The 23,595-nt window shown below is 38.3% G+C and overlaps 1 protein-coding gene across 1 annotated transcript in view; it reads right to left on the reverse strand.

Moving 5' to 3' along the window:
- The window catches only part of kcnq1.1 (potassium voltage-gated channel, KQT-like subfamily, member 1.1), a 37,774-nt gene extending 17,442 nt beyond the window's left edge, over positions 1 to 20,332 (reverse strand). Inside the window, exons 1-10 of the mRNA XM_039658091.2 lie at positions 19,788 to 20,332; positions 10,872 to 10,962; positions 3,385 to 3,511; positions 3,192 to 3,270; positions 2,970 to 3,066; positions 904 to 1,044; positions 669 to 779; positions 487 to 582; positions 284 to 385; positions 13 to 151 (exon numbers count right to left, since the gene is read on the reverse strand). Of these exons, the coding sequence (XP_039514025.2) occupies positions 13 to 151; positions 284 to 385; positions 487 to 582; positions 669 to 779; positions 904 to 1,044; positions 2,970 to 3,066; positions 3,192 to 3,270; positions 3,385 to 3,511; positions 10,872 to 10,962; positions 19,788 to 20,062 (1,258 nt within the window). The 5' untranslated portion in view covers positions 20,063 to 20,332. The remainder of the gene's footprint in view (positions 1 to 12; positions 152 to 283; positions 386 to 486; positions 583 to 668; positions 780 to 903; positions 1,045 to 2,969; positions 3,067 to 3,191; positions 3,271 to 3,384; positions 3,512 to 10,871; positions 10,963 to 19,787) is intronic.
- Positions 20,333 to 23,595: the final 3,263 nt, after the last annotated feature.

Consider the following 23,595-nt stretch of genomic DNA (forward strand, 5'->3'; position numbering starts at 1 on the left):
TGGTAATAATACCTGACTGTTGAATACTGCTCACTGAATCTTGTCCGCCATCCCTTCCATCGTCTAAGGAATCGTAGGTTATGGATGGTACGGTGGGAGAACTCAGCCCATCATCCCTGTCATTACTCTTAATTTTCCGCCTCATTTTCATCTGTGCCAAGTCAAAATTGACAAAAAACGTTACCTCTTTTCTGGTACTACAGTTTGAAACCACATTCAAAAGTTCAAATTTCTACATTTGTGCTTGCAAATTGTTGTCCAGCTTTTAAGTAGGTGGGCCTACCTTTAATTTAGGGCTAGAGCATGAGTTGTTGAGGTTCTTCTTCACAAATAATTTGTAGGTGGCAGAGTCAGGGTTCTCTAAGGCAAAACACCTCCAGGATGCCTTTATCATCAGAATAAACAAGTTAACACTGGAAGGTTTGACTATCCTCGTGACTGACAACTAATACGCAATATCACATTTTTAAGCAACAGTTGGCACACCTGTATCAGACATGCAGCTGCAGGAATTTGCCTGTTGAAGTGTTTTTGCCTCTGTTTCTGCTGTACCTTCAGAGCAAAACCGGAGCCTAGAATTCCCTGTGGGGAAATACTATCATTCTTCTCATACACTTGCCTGTTGTGCGAGGAACAATTGCTAAGGCTATTAAATCTCTGTAACTTACAGCAGGGAGGGCAAAGAAGGAGATAGCAAAGACAGAGAAACATGATGCAATGGTCTTCCCTATCCAGGTCTGAGGGACCTTGTCTCCGTAGCCAATAGTGGTTACTGTCACCTGAGCATATGTACAGAAAAGACATTGACATGCAACACCCATTACTCAACTTGATCCAGTTCTTTGATGCATGCCTTCAATTATCCATTGTGCCAGTGAAAGGTATGGGTGTGGATCTACCTACCACACCCCACCACAGAGCATCAGCATAGCTGCTAAACTCTGTGAAACCTCTGTCATCCACTGCATCCTTCTCTGCCAGATACACGAAGTAAGAAGAGAAGATGAGCCCAAGGAATCCGATATATAGAGTGGTGATCAGTTCCTAGAAAGAGAAAACACTCTCTAAAACTCTCACTTTTTATCTTAAAAATAAAGATTCTTCAATTATGTTTTTGCAGCTCTAGCGCTGGGCAGAAATGTCCTGATTCTCTTAGATCCATTTGGGTTTATTTCAGTTATTTTGCACACACATTCACATCTCAATATGAAGTACTATCTCTGCCAATGCTCTAGTGTGTTCATTCTGAAATATTTATTAAAATAATAATGAAATAATAATAAAAAATCAATATTGTGACTGTTAAAATGAAGATGAATTATCTTCATTACTTTTTAAGAGTGTAAGGAAAGGCATGGCAAGTTTATTTATATAGCACATTTCATACACAATGGTAATTTAAAGTGCTTTACATAGAAGAAATTAAAATAAATCAAAAGAAATCAGAGCAATTAAAACAGTTTAGAATAAAATAAATGATAAAAATAAAATACAGTAAATAATTCAAACAATTTAAGTGTAAATTTTACACCAATTCCAACACTGCTTTAAACTATTACAAAAAACACTTTTGTGATGAGGACCTCATCACATCATGAGGTATACGACAATTCACCACGACGTCACGGCAGTAATAGACGTTCTTCCGGGTGGCAAAAGCCGAAGTTTTCCTATCATGGCAGCACTAGTAAATTGCTTGGAAGGGAGATTCTTTAAAATGTAAAAATGTAATACATTTTTTTAAATAAATATAATGTGTTTTTATCATAATAACAACTGTTTTTAATTATAAGTAAATATGCTATATAGCCTATTATTGGTCATTAAAAGGCTTTCCTGGGCTAAATATTATGTGACAATTGTTCTCCAGCTGTTATATTAACCTGTTTGTGTGGTTGATAAACACTGATTGGTCGATATTATATATGAGGAATATACATTTCGGTAAGTTGCGTGAGAAAATGGATGTGGGGCGTGACAGCGTGTGAAAATCGACAATTGCGTGAGTCTCACGGTCAATGTGTGAGAGTGGGCAGCCCTCTTTTACTTTAGGCAGTGACTGGCAATGAGTCTGATCTTCAAAAGAGACAAGTTTACTAATATTAGTCTCGAATAATAGTCCTGGCGGCTCTGATAAATGCTCTGTTATGATTTTGTAGATGGACTTTGGATTTTGAGAATACACGAAGCACAGTTGAAGGGGTTGGCAGCAGAAATGTAAACATTGGATGAATCATATAATTTAGGACATCATTAAGATTTCCTACTTTTGACGACACAACGTTCACCTGCTATAACCTCCTCACCCACAAGAAATCGATACAAACCCTACACCTTTTGCTGTATATCTGGCAGCGCAACCCCAAAAACAAGACGTTTTCATCATCGATTCAACTTTGATCAACAACAATGTGTTTAACTATGTAACTGTTCAACACATTCTCATCCCAAGATGTAATCTAACTGACGCTTTTGACCTTATGTCAACATCCTCTGTTTTAGGGTACCCTTCAACATCAGTTAGATGACGATCCTAGGGCGTCATCCAACTGACGCTTTACCTTTAGCGTCAGTTAGATGACGTGGGTAGGTTTAGGTCTGGGGTAGGGTTCTGACGATAAAGGGTACCCTAAAACGTCGGATGTTGATGTATGGTCAAAAGCGTCAGTTATATGACGTCTTGGGCTGAACTGTTACAGTAGCCGGCTGGATCTCTTCAGTTAGTCAGTAGAAGCCACTCGCGCTCTGCCAACCGGAAGTATCGCGGTGCCTATTGTCTACAAACATTTTGAAATGCCGTATACTGTAAATGTTTTATTTTTTTATTTTTTTATTTTCTACTGTTGGAGCAAATGGAAATGCAAAAATAATATTTGATTCGGTCTCCTGAGCACCTCTATAGAAATTTCACGCTGTAATTTTTACTTCCGCAGTACAAAACATTAAATATGAAAAGGCATATGCTTCACCTGTCGATGTAGGAAGACCACTGATCCAAGCAGCCGCCAGGTTCCTCCCTGTCGATCCACATGCAGCATTCGCAAGATTTGAAGGAACCGAACTCCTCTGTAAACAACATCATGTCATGACTTCAATACAGGAGAGTTACAGTACATCTAAGCCTGCTTAATCTTGTACCAGAAGGGACAAAGAGACTTCAGTGACTTATATATTAAAACATTAAACCTTACCTTACAGCAGAGGTGGCAAAAACCTGACCATTAGAGCCAACTACCAATACAATGATGGAAGCCACCACCACAATCAGGTCTAGAACAAGAAAAACATGCAAACATGTTAACTGCAACAACAGAAAACAACACTTTTATGAATGCACCAGAAAATACATAATAGGGCGTTTTGAAAATTCATTCACACACTCACCAATAACAGAGATGGGCTTTCGGGCAAAGCGAAGCCTACCCAGAAGTCCAACATATTTACTCCGGCATCCTGCTGACCACAAACGTACCACATACTCCACACCAAAGAACACTACCAGCACAAATTCCTGCAGAATGAAAGAGACAGACACACTGTGCTTACACAATGAGCACTAAACGCATATCATAGTGATATTATGTGCTCATGACAATGAGAAATTATATAGCTGAAACATAATGTGAGATTTATTAGAACATAACAACGTAAGTATAAAGAGCTAATTGATTCGACTGAGACATAATGTAAAATTCTGTGCTATAATACAACTCTGTAAGTATAGAGAAGTAATTTATTTGAGCAATGAGATGTCCGCTTTGAGAATGGGTTTACCAATAAAGCTTTATTGTGTGGAAAAGGAGAATGGCTGTCATTGTGGAGCTCCTCGGCTAGATATTCCTCATGAGCAATATATTGCCTTTTAAAATATTTATGAGGTATGTCTAGAACAAAATCCTCCACTGTTCTCTGTGCACCTATTGCAACTTGATGCTGCAATCCCATGACCGAGATATATAATGCCAGCTCTATGGACAAAGAATCCATTGAATTCACCATATTCACACAAAAGATTATACATTATTTGGTCATGCATCATTTATAATATATTGTGCAATGCATAAAGCACAATAATAATATACATGGGATGCATGTAACAGATGCATATTGAGAATTCACAGCCCTGACACAGGGTTGTGTGAAAACACACACGGGTGGTTCATGGTCATGGCCAACAACAGCAGTTGCCCTTGTCTCCTTCTTAAAGAAGAGAAAACAAAAGAAGCCTGAGAGTCCGCTGAGCACAGGCCCTTTGAGAGCTGCGAGGAACCAGACATGTATGAGTTATGAGGCTGGCCGTGAAGCCCTCTGTCACACAAGCAGTCTGGAGAGCTGGATCCAGGTCTGAGAAGAGGCTAAGAAGGAGCTTGGTCAGCTGCCTGGGGACGGATCCTGGCACAGAGCCGGCCAGCTCGCTTGCCTAGCCTGTCTAAAGCGCCTCCAAAATGAAATTAAATTACAGGCACTTCCCTATCCTGTGGGAACAGACAGAACATGAGAGGTGGAAAAAGTGAGTCCAACCAGCAGAGGTCACAGCACAGGAAAGAGGCTGCAAGAAACTAGACTGAAACTAGGCTGTCTCACTGTCTACAATGTCAAATGCAATTTAACAATTTTTTAGGAACAATCATCAGCCATAATACATGGCCTACATTTTCTTTGTTTATTCTTTTCTGTTGCCATGGTTTTTAATTTTCCCTCATGTTTCTTGCTAATTTTCTTGTTCAATCCTAGTTTTCCCTGTGTATATAGCTATGTTTTTGTTTCAGGGTACATTTAAACGACAACAATATGCTTAAAACTGAGAAGTTTTCCCTTTGAGTTTTCCGTGTACAAACGACACCATTGTCAAAACGATCCCCATTCCCACGGATCCGCCAAAATGACTAAAACGCTGTATTCTGCTGCCAAGGCATTAGATGGCTTGATGAAACAGTGAACATGCATGTGCATGACATCAGTTTGAATGAACGACCAAAACGCATAAAAAGTTTTACGTTTTAGTTGAAAGCGGTGTCGCGTAAACACGGCCCCTTAGTCTTTGTCAGATCTCATCTATCTTAAAGTTGTTTCCTGTGTTTTGTTTCATGTATTCTTGGACGTGTGTTAGCTTGACATTGTTTTGATTAAAGAACGACATGCAATTAGATCCTGCCTTTATTTCAACCCTGCTGACACTATGAACTTAACAATTTGATAAAATATACTAATACTGTATCAAATGCTTAATAATTTGATGCAATATACTAACCCCTAATCTTAACCCCACATTTATACTATTTAAACTTTTTTTTAAATAGAACAAATTGAATGATTTTCTAACACTCTAACTTTATGTCAGATTAGCAAGGCCCATTTTGTTGTCTCCGTGCTGCGGGTTTCTCTGTGCTATCTAATTAAATCTAGGCTTGTGATCACAGTGACCAGCTGGCATATGAAAGGTCTGGGTGGACGGCCAGTGGGCGACAGAGGCCATGGGATCAGTTTTGGGGAGGGGTGGTATAGGGTGAGAGGAAACAGGACCCCAGATGCAAGGGCCTCTCTCAGTTACCATGGCAATCAGCTATCCCATCCAAAACGCAGCTGGAATGCGGTCGCAATGGGTGAGCTGAGGAAGGGTTCACTGTAATAACAGCAAGGGTCAGCTGACCTTTGTCCTCAATCTTATAAGATTACATTAAATATTAAAAATGGACTTACTATGAAGCTTGTGATTTGGCATTGAGTGACTTTTTCTGCTCCATCCTTTTGTGATCTAGCCAAAGCAAACACTTGAAGTCTGATAATAAATAATAGCATTAACTGACACTTGAAAAGAAAGACACAAAGCAAATATATTACTGGTGTCACCGTGGGAATTTGAAAGGAACTAATGTGTTCTTAAAGGGAAATTTTCACCAAAATCTGTCATCATGTTGTTCCAAACATGTATGAATTTCTTTCTTCTGCAGAACACAAAAGATAATATTCTAAAGATAGTGGACAAACCCCTGATATAAATAATATATATTGCCAACATTATTGGGGAAGTGTTTCTTGTGTATGTTCTGAAACTTTACATGACCATCCAAATAAAATGTTTCATGAACGATGTATAAATAATGTTTTTGTGCTAACATTCTGGGAATGTTATCAAAGACCAGATTCACAAAAAATTTCTTAAGAAAGAAGTTAAAGGGCTATTTCACCCACAACTGTATGAAAAAAATACTATGGAAGTCAATGGATGCCAGTAACCGTCTGGTTACCAACATTCTTTAAAACATCTTCTTTTGTGTTTTAACAGAAGAAAGAAACTTAGGTTTGGAACGACACAAGGGTGAGTACATTTTTGGGTGAACTATTTAACTCTTTTGACTGAAACGTTACGCATTAAAACATTGTTTGAAAAGCTACGCAGTTTTATTTGTTATCTCAGGCCTTTGTATCCTGTCACACACAACAGAAAGGCTTTAGCTACTGTGTTGGGGGAGGGTAACTGACTAGATGCAGTGTCTTATCAGTGCAAATGAGATAAAGGTGATTTGTCCAATCACTCAAAGCGTTAGAAATGAACATTTAAAACTTTGTGGGTTCACCTCATAACTAATATCCCTTCACGCAAATAATCCACTGTGCTTTTAGAAAGCTAAAATGCACTGGATAATGTTTAGTTTCTTTGACCCAGGGTTAAAACATCACAGCACATTGTTAAAATACAGCAATAAATGCTTATTACATATTCATGGTGCTTTCAAATAGAAAATTTCATCATTATAGAGGCTTTTGTCCGTTTTCAGTTTTATTAGCCATTCATGGTGGGCCTTGGTTAACACATGACAAAGAGAGAGACATCTGTGTTCTGTCTAATTAGGAGGGGGTTATATCTGTAACTGATAATTGCCTGGAGAAGGAGTTAGCACCCCATGGCAGGACTACTGTCCTCCCAACACGTAGAGACTGAGCTTGAGGATGTGTTAGCACACTTAGCAGGACGTTTGGTGACAGCTATGACACTTTTTGGGGGACAGGGAAGCACGTGAGATCACAATCCTCCGGTGAGGGATTTCTCACTGCGCGTGGTGTCGGGTCAGTCTAGTGTCCTGTGTGACATCCAGCACCTGTGTGTGGCGTAACGTCCTGTGTGACCACTGTTAGCAAGGTAATGATCAGTCTCTGACGCTTCACCCCAGAAGTGTGACACGCACAATAGTCTCAGAATAGGCTCAGTTAATAAGTGTCAACAGCATGTGTGTGGATGTAAGTAGTGCTAATGTTCAGTAGCTCTTCTTCACTGTGAAACAATGTCAAGCTAATAACGGGGCCTATCAAGACTATTAGAGGCTAACACTGGAAAAAAGTGTTGAACAATTGATTTAAGTTAATGATTAATTTGTACTTAGTAAGATTTGCCTGATAAGCTTTAGCTTAATTTACTTAAGCACTTACTCAATGTAAAAAAAGAAGAAGAGAATTTTGGGATCTTAACCATGATATCCAGCCTCTGGTATAGCAGAAGAAATGGGGGAAAGTATGCATTTTATCTATTGATTTGTTCAAAAATACATACAAATGAAATGTGTAAAAAAAAAAATTAAATTGAATTCAAATTTATTTTAATATTTATTTTGGGCATGACTGTTCTGATGTCACAAAAAAAGAATGTTTTTGAAAACATTATTTAGTAGTTTGGTAATCTTTTATTACCATTTTATTGATTTGTTTTTCCCCAACAAAATGCTTCACTGCAAATAATATACAAAACTCTTTGTCCGCTAAATAAATAGGAAATTATATCAAAGAGGGGACCCTTGTAAACTGTGTCAAAATCAATAAATCGGTTAAAATGATCAGATAAATAGACTTTTTTATGTGGTGGGTTGCCCAAAAAATTTATTATTATTTTTTTACAATGAAAAATATATAAAAATATATTAACTACACAGGAACAAATGAGGAACGCAATATTAATATTCTAAGAGTAACAATGATTAACAAATCCATAATACTTCTCAGTTGAATGCAGTAGTTCACTATTAACTAATCAAAAACAACTATATTTCATACCTCCCAGATAACTATACACAGGTGCATAATTAATGTGAATAATGCATAAAGTATAATTAATTCTGAAGTAAAAACTTGTTACAAAAACCTCAAATGCTTACAATGACTTCAGTCAGTATTAGGGAGTGATCAGCCTTTTCACTTTAGTAAACTGATACAAATAATTAGTAATTCCTTCTGAATGATTTGATGATACTCGAGTCATTACTAGTGGTTTATCATGATCTTCATACATTATGCATTATGAACCTGTATTCTTAGTAGTCCCCTGGGAGGTATGAAAAAAAAATTGTAGTTATTGATTAGCTAGTGAACTACCTCATTCAACTGAGCACAACTACTTACTAACTATTTATCATTATTTCTTGTATAGTAGTTACTAGAATTGTTAATATTGCATTACTCATTTGTCCCCATGTAGTTATTCAATGGAACAGTATTATAAAGTGTTACCAATAATCATGTGGTAACACCATATTCAATTATCTACATGAATACAAAGAGTATATCACAAAAATGTGTTTTAAACAAGATTGTTTTTTTTTTTCTTTCTTTTAATCATGGACACTCTTATTTGTTTGTGACCCATACACATCTTATGTGCTGTAAGGAATCATAAATTTTGATCATGCGAGCAGTTTGACTGTCTTGAAAAGCTATAGAAAGGGGCAAGTCTGCCTTTGTTTGCCTCAACAGCTGTGAGACGCAATGCAGAGGGCCGTGCCTCATTAAAATAGGGTGTGAACAAGGGGGGTAGGGATGACATGGTGATTGGGTCTAACGGAAGGTTTCAGCCCTTAAAACAAGTGTTCTACTTCCTGTGAGAACACCCTGCTCCCTCAATTGACTGTATCTACCCACCCTAAATGTATGCTATTTGATTTTGGATGATTTTTTTTTAACACACACCAGACAACACCTGTTGTAAGCTTGGTTAAGCTCGGGGCTGCAGTAGCTGGATATCTAATCCGAAAGGGCCTCTTCGGCATCAAACCCTACTCTGCAGAATTAACTTGTGATGCGAGGCACCGGCTAATGAACATGAAGCATAGATTTAATCCCATTAGCCGGTGGTCGGATTGACCTTTGCCATGCAGTCACTGGGTTATAATCTCTATCCCTCCCTTTCTCCTTTTTCTGCCGTCCTTAGACAATTGAATGTCTTTTGTCTCTGTTCCTCGGCCTGTAAACAGGCATATTGCATGGGGAACATTGACTAATACGCACATATGGCATTGAGGCTCTTGACCTTCGACACAAATGCTAGCTATTGTTTTAGAGGTTGGTATTGATTACGTTCATATTTAACCAAGCCTCTGTCAGGAGACAATGCTTCAGCGAGCACATTAATTACTTGACAGACTGTGATCTGAATATTGATCAAAACAAAGCCTCAGATGCGCTAACAAGCCCTGAAGCAATTAATGCGCAGCAGAAACACTGCTATGGATTATTGAACAAAGTAAACAGAATGATTTAAGAATGCCAGCTCAAGCTGCCATTCTAGACAACAGAACACCTTCATCTTCTGTGAATTGAGCTGCCTGTGTGTGATATAGACTTTGCAGTGTCTGTTTGCTGAGAGGGTTATCCGGCCTTGAATTCATTAAGGCAGTGCTGGTACTTACAGCAAGGAGTGTAAGGAGGGCTGACCAAGAAAATCTTTTTGAATTGGCGAGCAAGATTATAAGTGAATAGCATCTCTTCCTTAAACATTATGACTCCAAAAGACCTGGAATGGGCTATATGCTATAATATAAGTTACGCATTTGACGCAAGGATGCTCTTCAGTTTCCGGTTGGGGAGATTCAAGCAGAGGAAAACGGGATTATGGCAGAGTCTTCAAAATGTACTGTCCTCCCGTCTTTGAAACGTAACGTTCATGCGTTTAGATGTAATTTTATATATAGTTATTATGTTTATTTAAGAAGCATAAACACAACAAGGGGTGTCTGTTTTGTCTGTTTTTGTGACTAACGTTTCTTTAGTATAACCATGGGGTGTAAAATTCAATATAAATTCTTCTTGGTATTGCATTGGACTCTGCGATCGGTGGAAGTTATCGAGCACCCTTAGACCTTCACTGGAAGGTCTAAGGGCACACAGATAGTTTACTGTGCTTTTTGGAGCTTGACAATCTTCACATCCCTCATTATTGTGTTCCCGCAGATAAAAAAAGGTGAGTAAATGATGACAGTTTACATTTTTGGGAGAGTTCTTCCTTATATAATAAAGCAATAAAGGCATTAACCACGGCTAAAATGATCCATTGCATTCAATTGCATTCCATTGGCTCCATTGCATTCAATTGTTTGTTTTTTCCCTGTCTCAGTCATGTAGAAAAAAATAACCTGCTAAATAAATAAGGCAATAATATGCGCTATAATGTGAGTGTTTCTTTTTTCTACATTAGATGGGGGAAAACAATGTAAAGCCACTGCATCAAATGGAAAATCCAAAATGATGAACTGCTGCCCTCTGCTGGATAAAACCAAGGGCAGAGAACACTGGAGAACAAGCTAAACAATGAGCAACATCAAGAGGGTGGCTATGTTAAATTTGAACATCAAATCTATTTAATCTACAAAAACAATAGCTATCTTTAGTGTAAAAGGTCCAGAGCCTCAATGACATAAAGTTGGCAATATGCCCCCATGCAATATGACTGTTTGTTACTTATGTTGCCTGTTACAGGTCAGAAAATTTGAATCAATTGTCCAAATCCACCAGGTGTTATAAACCTTAAAAAGCAGCACAATAATTTAGTTTCATATATAAAAAAATAAAAAATAGACACACTGTAAGTCTAAAGCAGTGAGACTCACCACCCAGAATAGTGTTGTATTAGCCAGTGTTTGATACTCATCAATGGTGGACAGCACACTGAGGATCAGGCAAGAAAGCACAATGAGGAATCTGCAGGGGGAAAGGAAGACATGTCAATATGCCATTTTAACATGCTAAGATGTGTGTGTGTGTGTGGTCCTGGTAAACTCAATGGGGACAAAATGCCCCCACAAAGATGTCAATATCCAAAGTTTAAATAGATACTTTCTTCATCACTCTTTAGGGTGCAATTCGCAACTAAATTTCTAAATAATTAACCACAACTTTTGTCTAAATAAACTTTTAATTACTGATTATTGATAGTAAGTTGTTAAGTTTAGGTATGGGGTACCTAAGATTACCTAGATTAAGGGTTGTGGCCTTGCAGAATAAGGCATTAATATGTGCTCTATAAATAATAAAAAAAAATATATCCAAGTAATATCCAAGTAACATGCATGCTAATAAGCAACTCGGTTTAGGAAATTTATCTTTTCTCGGATTCACAGACTATAATAGACTGTTCAAAGAAACTAGAACATGCCAAAAATATACGGGTTCAGTTTCTAAACCCTTGAAGAATCTACAGTAATACCGTAGATTAAACATATCATGTGTACTCTCAGTTTAAACAAATAAAGTTGTAACTTTATTTAATTTTAGAGAGAAATTTTAGAGGTTGTTCACAGACAACTATGCAAATGGTATATTCTCATGTGCTTTAATCTTCTTTATTTGCTTTAATTTAGTTATCATAATCACAAACATAAAGAAATCATAATTTTCAATAGTAGAAGACAAAAACAGTTTTTTGGTACATCAGATTTGAAAGTCATCTACTGATTTAATTAGGAATACATTTAATCTTGTAATTAAAAATGTGTTTTAATCTTCTCTGAAATGCACATTACTGTTTGTTTTTGGCAGTGATGCTTAACCCATTACAACTGCTCTATCAGCTCAATAATTCATCAGTCTGACTGCATTAACAATAAAAATGAAACACCAAGAGGTATGAAACCCAGCTGCCAGACAAACAGTGTCCAGCTGTTGCCTGTCATCACAAATTCAGAGGGAGGGACCAGAGATGTGGGTAAACATACACACATAACCGATGGCTGTCTGACAAAAATCTATCTTATTATGTAATTATTACTGCTGAATGACCTTGAATCTGCCGCAAGCAGAAGTTACATGTCAATAAACATGCCACAGGCTACCGTACAATGCAAGAAATATTTGATCCGCACGCGGTTAGTCAGGGATAATAAACAGCACACACCACAGCAATTAGAGATACAATTAGACAGAAAATAATCAGGGCAATGAGAAATCATATTTATGAGGTCTGGATCTAAACATAATCAAATTTGCATGAGGCAATTTTAACTATTCATTCCTGCAGATACCACTGAAATGTATAAGCAGTTTTGATAAATAATATTTGGAATCCCTATAAATATTTGCCTCTTCACTGGTGTCTCTGGTGTGTAGTATAGTGTTCTGAAAATAACAGATTCATAACGCCTTTTTGATTCCAATTCAGTCCCATTCTCATTTGAACTGAAGTAGCAAACAGGATGCAGAATTGCAATCTGAATTTGAGTGTAAGGATGGTTAAATTGAACACTGCATCTTGGGCAGATAGATAAGTGACTTACAAGGCATTCAAGGGATATCAAACCCATTTTTTAAACCCGTGACAGTGCTCTGCTGTTTCAGCTACAGGAATTCTTGAAGTTAAATTCAAAGAAATAACCTTCATTTTGAACCAGACAATTCAAGTTTGTCAAGTCATGAAAAAGCTTGTTTTAAAGTTTAAAAAGCCTTGAAGTTTGCCAGTTTGAAACGGATGGACGGACGGACGGACGGACGGACGGACGGACGGACGGACGGACGGACGGACGGACGGACGGACGGACGGACGGACGGACGGACGGACGGACGGACGGACGGACGGACGGACGGACGGACGGACGGACGGACGGACGGACGGACGGACGGACGGACGGACGGACGGACGGACGGACGGACGGACGGACGGACGGACGGACGGACGGACGGACGGACGGACGGACGGACGGACGGACGGACGGACGGACGGACGGACGGACGGACGGACGGACGGACGGACGGACGGACGGACGGACGGACGGACGGACGGACGGACGGACGGACGGACGGACGGACGGACGGACGGACGGACGGACGGACGGACGGACGGACGGACGGACGGACGGACGGACGGACGGACGGACGGACGGACGGACGGACGGACGGACGGACGGACGGACGGACGGACGGACGGACGGACGGACGGACGGACGGACGGACGGACGGACAGACAGACAGACAGACAGACAGACAGACAGACAGACAGACAGACAGACAGACAGACAGATAGATAGATAGATAGATAGATAGATAGATAGATAGATAGATAGATAGATAGATAGATAGATAGATAGATAGATAGATAGATAGATAGATAGACAGACATATAGATAGATAGATAGATAGATAGATAGATAGATAGATAGATAGATAGATAGATAGATAGATAGATAGATAGATAGATAGATAGATAGATAGATAGATAGATAGATAGATAGATAGATAGATAGATAGACAGAGAGACAGACATATAGATAGATAGATAGTGTCATGGAGAGGCGGAAGCGTGCAGATCCATGTGCAGTTTATATTTATTAAGAATAGTCAGACAGGCAGAAGTCAACGATCGGCATACAATATAGAGCAGGTAATCCAGAGCATAAACAATACCAGGCAGAGGTCAGGACAGGCGGCAACAATCAGAATCCAGAGATAACAGGCAAGGGTCGGGGCAGGCAGCAAACAGAGAATCAAAGTCCAGGAACAGTCGAGGGTCGATAAACAGAGAATCCAGATAAACACAGGGAAAACGCTCAGAAATGTCGCCGGGGCAAAACAAGACTTCGCCCTGATAGAGAGTCTGAGGGCTGTTTATATGGAGCGTTGAAATGAGGAACACCTGTGCCGGTAATCAGTGCTAGGTACGGGGCTTATGGGAAATGGAGTTTGTGTGAAACCCAGTCCCACCTGGAGTGCCCTCCGGTGGACAAACAGGCCACTCCAGCTGGCAACCGCCACAGATAGATAGATAGATAGATAGATAGATAGATAGATAGATAGATAGATAGATAGATAGATAGATAGATAGATAGATAGATAGATAGATAGATAGATAGATAGATAGATAGATAGATAGATAGATAGATAGATAGATAGATAGATAGATAGATAGATAGATAGATAGATAGATAGATAGATAGATAGATAGACATACAGATAGATAGATAGATAGATTGACAGACAGACAGACAGACAGACAGACAGACAGATAGACAGACAGACATACAGATAGATAGATAGATAGATAGATAGATAGATAGATAGATAGATAGATAGATAGATAGATAGATAGATAGATAGATAGATAGATAGATAGATAGATAGATAGATAGATAGATAGATAGATAGATAGATAGATAGATAGATAGATAGATAGATAGATAGATAGATAGATAGATAGACTAACAATTAAGCCCTACACACAGAATTCTGCAAAATGATACTAAAACTACAAAGGAAAACACCCAATAATGCGTGTAGGGCAGAATTAGGCCGATTCCCATTGATTATTAATATGCAAAAAAGATCCCTCAAATTCTGGATGCATCTAAAATCAAGTCCCACAGAATCGCTACATTTTAAAGCATTACAGACCCAAGAACTGAACCCCGAAAAGAGTCTCCTCAGTCAGCTGGTCCTGAAACTCACTAACTCGACTAACCCTACTAACACTCACCAGTCTCAGACCAGCACTGCTCCTCACACACAAATCAGAATAAACCAAATTACTAAACAGTCTAAAAATACATATCTGGAACATTGGGATCAGGAAACCAAAACACAAAGTAAACTACAATTCTATCGAAATCTGAAATCAAATTATGAAACGGAGGAATATCTCCAGAGTGTGAGAGACACAAAGCAGAGACAGATCCTGAGCAAGTACAGGCTGAGTGAACACAGTCTAGCCATCGAGACCGGCAGACACAGAAAGAGCTGGCTACCCCGAGAGCAAAGGGTGTGTGTTCAGTGTAGGACAGGAGAAATCGAGACAGAGACGCACTTCCTCCTCCACTGCCACAAATACAGCTCGATCAGAGACCTCTACCTCAAAAAACTTAATAACTTAATAATACACAACTTTACAACCATGACTGAAGTAGAGCAGATAAAGATCTTACTAGGAGAGGGACAGACCGCAGCACTGACTGCCAGATACGTGTGTGCGTGCCACAGCCTGAGAGACAGTAGGTGAATGTGTGTGTGTGACCTCAGTGTGTTTCCCTAATGTCCACCACAGTGACCCTCAGTAATGTGTGTATGTGTGTATATATATGTTAAAACACTGTGGTATCAAACGTTCATAGAATTTATAATCTGTTACACTGTTATTTTTTGCAATTAATTTAATTTGTACATTTCAATTTAAGTTGTTATAATACTTTGTTTTTATTGATGTCTTCACTATGCTATGTGTTACAAGCTTTGGCAATATTGTAATATGTACAGTCATGCCAATAAAGCAATTTGAATTGAATTGAATTGATAGATAGATAGATAGATATATAGATAGATAGATAGATAGATAGATAGATAGACAGACAGACAGACAGACAGACAGACAGACAGACAGATAGATAGATAGATAGATAGATAGATAGATAGATAGATAGATAGATAGATAGATAGATAGATAGATAGATAGATAGATAGATAGATAGATAGATAGATAGATAGATAGATAGATAGATAGATAGATAGATAGATAGATAGATAGATAGATAGATAGATATCAGATGCACTGCTGTGCAGAAAACAATAAAATTGTATGGAGCACAAATACTACTTTTTCTAACAGCATGTGCACGTTCACAGACAAGGTTCACACTTTGTGCCTTCCATTCCCCCATGGCTTTGCAGTCTTTGAAGCAGCGATAAGCATGTGCACATTCTTGGCTAACATACCCTGCCTCCTACACACACGCTTCCATAACGCTTCCGTATTCAGGCGAGACTCCTCAATTTCCTGTTGCGGATGACTGTGTGGTCAAGTGGTCGACTAGTGCTCAAGGCCATATACACTAAGGCAACAGGTGGGGATGAATTATGCACTGAGCAGCCCGGAGAGTCCAGTTGTGCCCTTAAGCGAGGCAATTAACCTCAATTTGTTCCATAGGGACATTCACAATATTAGCACACCGTAAATCACTTTGAATAAAGCACATATGGTATGACGAGCCACCAGTTAATTACAGACTAACCTCCAACCCTCAGCCTCATGCTCGTCATTCTTACAAACACATAAAACTAAAGTATAACTTAAATGATCCATGATCTTTTACAGTTTTTTTGTACAGTGATGCAGCATCTGACACCCTAACACTCAGATTCCCATGTTCTCTTGGCATCTCTGCCCGACACCAGTCACACCACTGAGTCACAGGGTTACCAAACCCACGGGGCCCCTGCTGAACACAGTCACCTCTGAAGCCAAGTTTAGCTGCCCGCTATCACCTCCTCTCCTGCTAGAGATATAGACCATGCAAGGTCCCAATGAGTTGAGTCATTTTGACAATTACAAAACAGCTACATTCTGCTGCAAAGTGTCCTTTTTATTCATTACACTTTAATAATGATGCTTTGATCAGTTCATACTAGACAAAGCCATACAGCCAAAGATTGATTTACTTCTCTGATTTTGAGTTACTTTTATTTTATTAGGCTACTATTACAAAATTATAGGAGTGTACAGAAGCTCAACTAATGCACCTCAAAGCTGCTTTTATAATACAACATAATCTGTTTGGGTTTTTTTTATTTTATGGACTTTCAGCTTTTACTTTTTATTTGAGTAAAGTGTAGTACATTAAGCAAGGCTTGGAGAGAGAATTGGGATAAGGACATAACTTGTCTCGAATCTAGGTTAAACCAAACCAACAAGAATTGTATGTTGGGTAGATTTGATTAATGTACTTTTTTTTTTTAAGTTTAAATAAATGGATTAGTTCCATTTGCCCTCTTCACTTTGTCACAGTTTAAGTCCAATGATGAAGAGGAAGGTGCAAATAACAACAGTGTTTATTAAACATACATAATTCAACAAACAGTGTGCCATGCACAAACAATACCGGATCAAGAATGAGTGACTAAGGTGAGGAACTTTAAATGAAACTTTAAATGAAACTGATTATGCATAATCATTGTAAACCAATTATGGTGGGAAAAGAGGAACTAAGCAACACAGGCAATTGGGAGATTAAACCAACTGATAGAAAACGAAACCAAAACTATAAGCATAACTGTGACAATATCATCCACTAGGGCATGATTAATTAATATGGTAGCTTTGTTTGATCACTTGCCATTTGTTGTCTTCTTATTCAAAGCAACTTACATTGAATTTAAAGTAGGCCAACACCTTTTGTATTAATTTGTGCGTTCCAAGGATCATGCTCTACTGTTTGAATAACAGGAACTTGCTGTATTTCATATATCAAGAGTTGAGGTCACTGTGTGAGTGTTTATATGTGATGTCATGACTTTAGATGAGAACTACCAGCACATTGCACTCGAAAGCCAGGTTCACATGGAATGATTTTGGGAACGATTTGGCCGTCTGAGACAAATGTTGAAAATCCTAAAATATTCTTTGATCCTAGGCCAAAATCTGAAGTCGGAGTGATAGCAGTGTCAGAGGATTTGACACAGTACTGCAGAGTGGCTTCTCCTATGACAACAACAGTCAAATCAAAAACCAGTGAATGCAAAACCTGATGACGCAAATACTGAGACAACAACAAACCACCACTTGCTCCACACACATCGTCTTGATCCATGATCCAAATTACAGCTAGGGATTGTTTTAGTTTTCTAGCCACCATTTCTATCCCGCATGTAAAAGCAGCTCACAGTCAACGGACGCATCACGGATTGATGTTGTAAAACTCTGGACGAGTCTTCTTATGTCTTCTTCCATTTTATATGTGTCTTGACAGTCTGACATGAATGACAACTGAGATCCTACTGTGTGACATGTCTTACAGCAGGCAGGGATAACGTTTGTATAGTCTGACAAGCAACAGTCTTAAAGGGTTAGTTCACCCAAAAATGAAAATTAAGTCATTAATTACTCACCCCCATGCTGTACCAACCCCGTAAGACCTTCTTTCGTCTTCGGAACACAAATGAAGATATTTTTGATTAAATTTGAGAGCTGTATAACTACCACATTGGCTCCTAAGGGACTGCCTCTTGACGGCCCAGAAAGTCAATGAAGAAAATGTTTAAATATCCCAAGTGACTACCGTGGCTCAACTATATGTTTATCAAGCGACGCGAATACTTTTTGTGCGAAAAAACAAACAAAAATAACGAGTTTATTCGACTATTTCTTTTCTTCCTTGTAGGCCAGAACGAGACTTCCTTATAGATTTCCACGACGCATGCGCGAGAATTGCGATCTGAAGTAGTGTAAGCTGGTGTGAGCAGATCGCAAATCTCGCGCATGCGTCGTGGAAATCTAAGGAATTCTCGTTCTGGCCTACAAGGAAGAAAAGAAATAGTCGAATAAACTCGTTATTTTTGTTTGTTTTTTCGCATAAAAAGTATTCGCGTCGCTTGATAAACATATAGTTGAGCCACGGTAGTCACTTGGGATATTTAAACATTTTCTTCATTGACTTTCTGGGCCGTCAAGAGGCAGTCCCTTAGGAGCCAATGTGGTAGTTATACAGCTCTCAAATTTAATCAAAAATATCTTCATTTGTGTTCCGAAGACGAACGAAGGTCTTACGGGGTTGGTACAGCATGGGGGTGAGTAATTAATGACTTAATTTTCATTTTTGGGTGAACTAACCCTTTAAAGCACTATTATAAATTGTACAGTGTGCACCAGGCTTAAGGCATGCACTCATTAATGGACATTCCTCATCCCAGATAGCACAAGTCTATTTGATGTGATGTTTACATCTGGAAGACGTATTTTTAAGAGTGTTTGCTCATCAGAAATACGTCTATAGGACGTTTCCTGTCAGATGTCAAATAGACGTTTAGAAGATGTCATTTTAACATGCATTCTAAATCATTACATCTTCTAAACGTCTATTTGACATCTGACAGGAAACGTCCTGTAGACATATTGCAGATGAGCAAAAACTCTGTATGTAAACATCACATCAAATAGACTTGTGTTATCTGGGAAAAGTAGCAGCACATAATACTGAAACAAATGTGAAAACCATGTAAATAAAGGGAACTATTTAAATAGACCCCTTCATAACTTAAATACTTTAATATAAATGAATTTAATAATAATTCAAGTAATTTTACTTTTACTAACAATTAATACATAGACAATAAATATTCATTTCATTCCAAAGTCAAAAAAGCGGTATTGCAATCGGTTTGGTATTACAATCACCCTTTTTATACAGGGTATCATTCTCTGTCTTTAGTTTTCACGTAATAGACCAGTAGATTAATATTTAAAACCATAATAGAAACAAAACATCAATGAGTTTTATGTTGAAAATAAATGCAGTAAACTGCAGTGCAATTAATCAATCTTTTAATATATTAATAAAGTGCCGTTTTTGCATGCTGAAGTGCTGCACTAAAGGCATTGTTTCATGCAAAAAGTGAAAAAGATATAGGCCTACTATTATCAAACATTTATCTGAAGAAATGCCTCTTGCAACAGTAAAATCATTTTAAACATAAATATTTCTTAATCTAAAAAATATGGCATGCTGAAGTTGTAAACTATTTCTCATTGTCTGTAACAATCAGAATAAAATACTCACACTGTAAAATGATACACAAAGCATTTCCATCCCGTTGGTCTTTCCAAGAAATTATATACACGTCCTTGAAAGAAGGACCTAGAAAGTGTGGGACGGGTTGCGCTGTACACGGACATGCGGGGATGCAGGTGAGGTGCCTGGCGCTGAGTGATCACTGAGGTCCTGCCGAACCGCACACTGTCATTTTGCATGTGCGGACTTTCGTTCATCTCCAGTTCTGCAGGTCCAATAGTCCACGAAGGCTCTGACGCTGTACTGTGAGGTGGAGAGGTCATTTTGCTACTGAGTAGAGACTTTCACGCCTGATCTCTGCACCCAATTTAAAACTATATCAACTTTTGGTGTGACGGCAACAGTGACAGCTGACGTGGTCCAGGCTGATTTTATTCCTTGCTTCTCTTGGGCCCAAAAAGTGTAGAAAGCACTTTTTGCATCGCTTCATTCGTGTTTCATGGGGAATAGCAGCATCTGAGAGTGAACTGAAGTGCAGCTGGCAGAGAAGTAGGCAGCATAACGACTGAGGCAGCCCATCAGCAGCAGCACTTGACTGTGTCTACCACATGCATAAAACTCATAACTCAACAGTGAGTGACGTACCAGGAAGCATATGCCATCGCCAACAAAGGTAAATTAATTATTCATATCAATATAGTGTATTAACTATTCTAGTGCGTTTCTGTAGACTGAATTCAATGCAATAAAAATATAATTCTAATATTGATTCTAATAGGCCTATTAATATTATAAAAATATAAAACAAATATAATATTACAATATGAATATCAATTAGTCTTCTAGAATAAGGATTGTAGTAGCCTAATCTAGATTCCTGATGGAGTGGGTCGCCCCCTCATGGGCAGCGCCATGTTGACATCACATGACCAGCTTAGCATATGAGTTGCTAATGAAAATGTGTTCTCTTATAAAAATTAATTCCCCCTCATTTCTCACTCTACAGATAAACCCACATAACATCTTTAACTAGTAAAAGCACAAAACATCGAAAAAAAAAAAACAATTACATGAATCTTACAATTTGTTTTGTGAACATGTAGCCTACTATGAGATGGAGAAAGACATGGACAAAAGTTGAAAAAAGATAGACTGCTTTGATGTGAAATGACAGCAGATAGTCGCACATATTATGCAGTCATATGTCAGTATAAAGTCAAAACTCTTGGTATTATTGGAATGATTGAGAGCCAGGTGAATATTTAAAAAGCTTTAGTGAGTAAAAAAAAGTTAGCGGGCATGTATGTTTAAACAAAGGTGAAGGTGCAGTTTCATTCAGCATGACCTTGAATTACTGCCTCACCCTTGAGATGTCAGGAAGGTATTGATTTACTGAGACGCAGGTTTCAAATACTGTCACATGGAAGTGAACTGATGACAGATACTGTTGTCAAGTAGATATTAAGATTGGCCAGAGAGAGATGAAGGCAGAGATCATGAACATAGCTTATCCTCAAATACTTTCAGTAATGCAGAGTGCAGACAATGACCAGACATGCTATAAGGTCAGAAAACATGATGAGATCTTTCTGTTGATGCTATTGATGGATCATGTGTTTTTCAGAGTTGCATGATGTGGTGTAAAATGCTGGAGTTCATGTAATTATAGTGGTGAAAGTGGTGGTTCAGAATATTGGACATCGGGACAAATGTCTGTTAAGAGAATAATGTTAAAAATCAAACTACTCTTGCATCTCAATGATCGCAATACATTTTACATGAATGCAAGATCATTAGCAGGTGGTGGAATCACATATTTCATCATATCGTATTTCATATACGAGGACATGGCTGCAGCTGGTGATGAGGCAGATGACGTCCATTGAAAGTAGGCTTTGACTGTTTCATTTGACTTAACATTACTTTAATTATTTGTTATATTGAAGATACATTTTTTGAAGGATATCTGTAAAAGCCTTTTTTGAGCACTTGAGTTTAACTGATACTTGATTGTTTGTTTAAAGGCTGTTGTGTCGACTTTGATTTATTGCAATATTGAGTTTTTTTTTTTTAACTGGCATGTCTCTTAGTTGTTGAGGACTAGTGCAACTTTGAGCCTACATTCAATACGAATAACACACTTAAGTACTGTTAAAATCAGATACTCTAAGGCTTTTACTCAAGTTGTATAGGAATTGGTGACATGTAAGGTATCTGTGCTCTCGCACTTAAAGGGTCAGTTCACCAAAAATAAAAATTCTGTTATTAATTACTCACCCTCATGTTGTTCCAACCCCGTAAGACTTTCGTTCATCTTCAGAGTTCAATTTAAGATATTTTTTTATGAAATCTGAGAGCTTGTTTGCTCACTCCTTCACAGGCTTTTATGTAATTTCTTTCTGCTGGCCCAAAAGTTAGTTAAAATATTGTTAAAATAGTCCAAGTGACTGCAGTGGCTCAGCCTTAAGTTTATTAAGTGACGAGAATACTTTTTGCGCGCAAATAAATAAATAAATACAACTTTATTAACTATTCATTTTTGTGTGGGCCTCTGATGTGAGTTCATGAGACCACTACGACGCATGTGCAATAACTGAGAAGATGACGCAGATGGGTCTCGATGTAGTGTTTAAAATGGGCATTGGGTTCTAAAGCGGGCATTTCCTAGATGTCTGAATCGTGAGAAACCAACAAGAAAACGTAAAAGTGCCTTAAAAATGCCGCTAAATGAACTGCTTACCTTTCACACTTTCCCAATGATCATGACACTTTTTTAACTAAAGAAACATCTTCTCAGTTCTCACTCAGTTCTTCGTGGACTCACTCTGAGGCCCACGCATGCAAATAAATAGTTGAATAAAGTCGGTATTTTGGGGATTTTTTGCGCAGAAAAAATATTCTCATTGCTTGATAAACTTAAGGTTGAGCCACTGTTGTCACTTGGATTTTAACAAGGTTTTTACTAACTTTTCTGGGCCGGCAGAATGAAATTACATAGAAGACTACGCGCATTGACTCAACAAGTAATATCGATACAGGGTTGAGTAATATGCACATGGCATCACTCTTTTCACAAATTCACATTTTTATGGTTTACACGGAGACGTTTTCAAAAACTTGCACTTCTTCAAAAGTTTGCTTTTTCAGGCCCCCAAAACTCTGTTGTTGTGTAAATTAACGTCCACAATGTATACAAGGTTTATGTTTTTAGTTAAAAAAAGTGTTGTGCAAGTGGCCCCTTAGATTCTAAATACCATGCATTTTAAATAGTACCCAAAGCTTTCACGAATTCGCACAAACATGAATCTAATGTTGTATTTATGCGTATTTGGCTTGCTGTCTGGGGGAGGGCTCCGAGCTCGGAATTTTGCCCGAACCCAGAGTACTCCCCCTATACTGGGGTACACCTGGCCGAGTGTGAGGCGATGGAGTGGTGGAGGGATGCTGAGACACTTGTCGTGAGACAAGAGGTGAGGAAAAGCGTTATTTTTACTGGCTTCCTCTTGACCCGAACGTGCTTTACGGTTTACGTGCTAAAACTTCATTAAGTCATAATAGGGTCTGATTTTAGTAATAAAAAATAAAAAAAAAAGTTTGTATTTTCTTTAGATACTACATTGTTTTGAAAGTTTACTTGCATGCTTTAAAATGGATGCAGGAAATGCCATTTGATTTAATCACATTCAAGTTTGCAATCCCTCTTGTGTTATTAAATAAAGATCTTTCTGAATGTGGCATAAACCGTTTTTGAACTCGGCTGCAGTATTTTGCAATGTACAGCAGGGAGCAGCATTTTCACTGACCTTTCTTCTCTCCCTTGTCAAAAGAGCAAAACATGATCAAATTTTACATTTCT

This window comes from Pimephales promelas, chromosome 1 (genome assembly GCF_988280905.1).
Source record: "Pimephales promelas chromosome 1, fPimPro1.hap1.1, whole genome shotgun sequence".
NCBI lineage: Eukaryota > Metazoa > Chordata > Actinopteri > Cypriniformes > Leuciscidae > Pimephales > Pimephales promelas.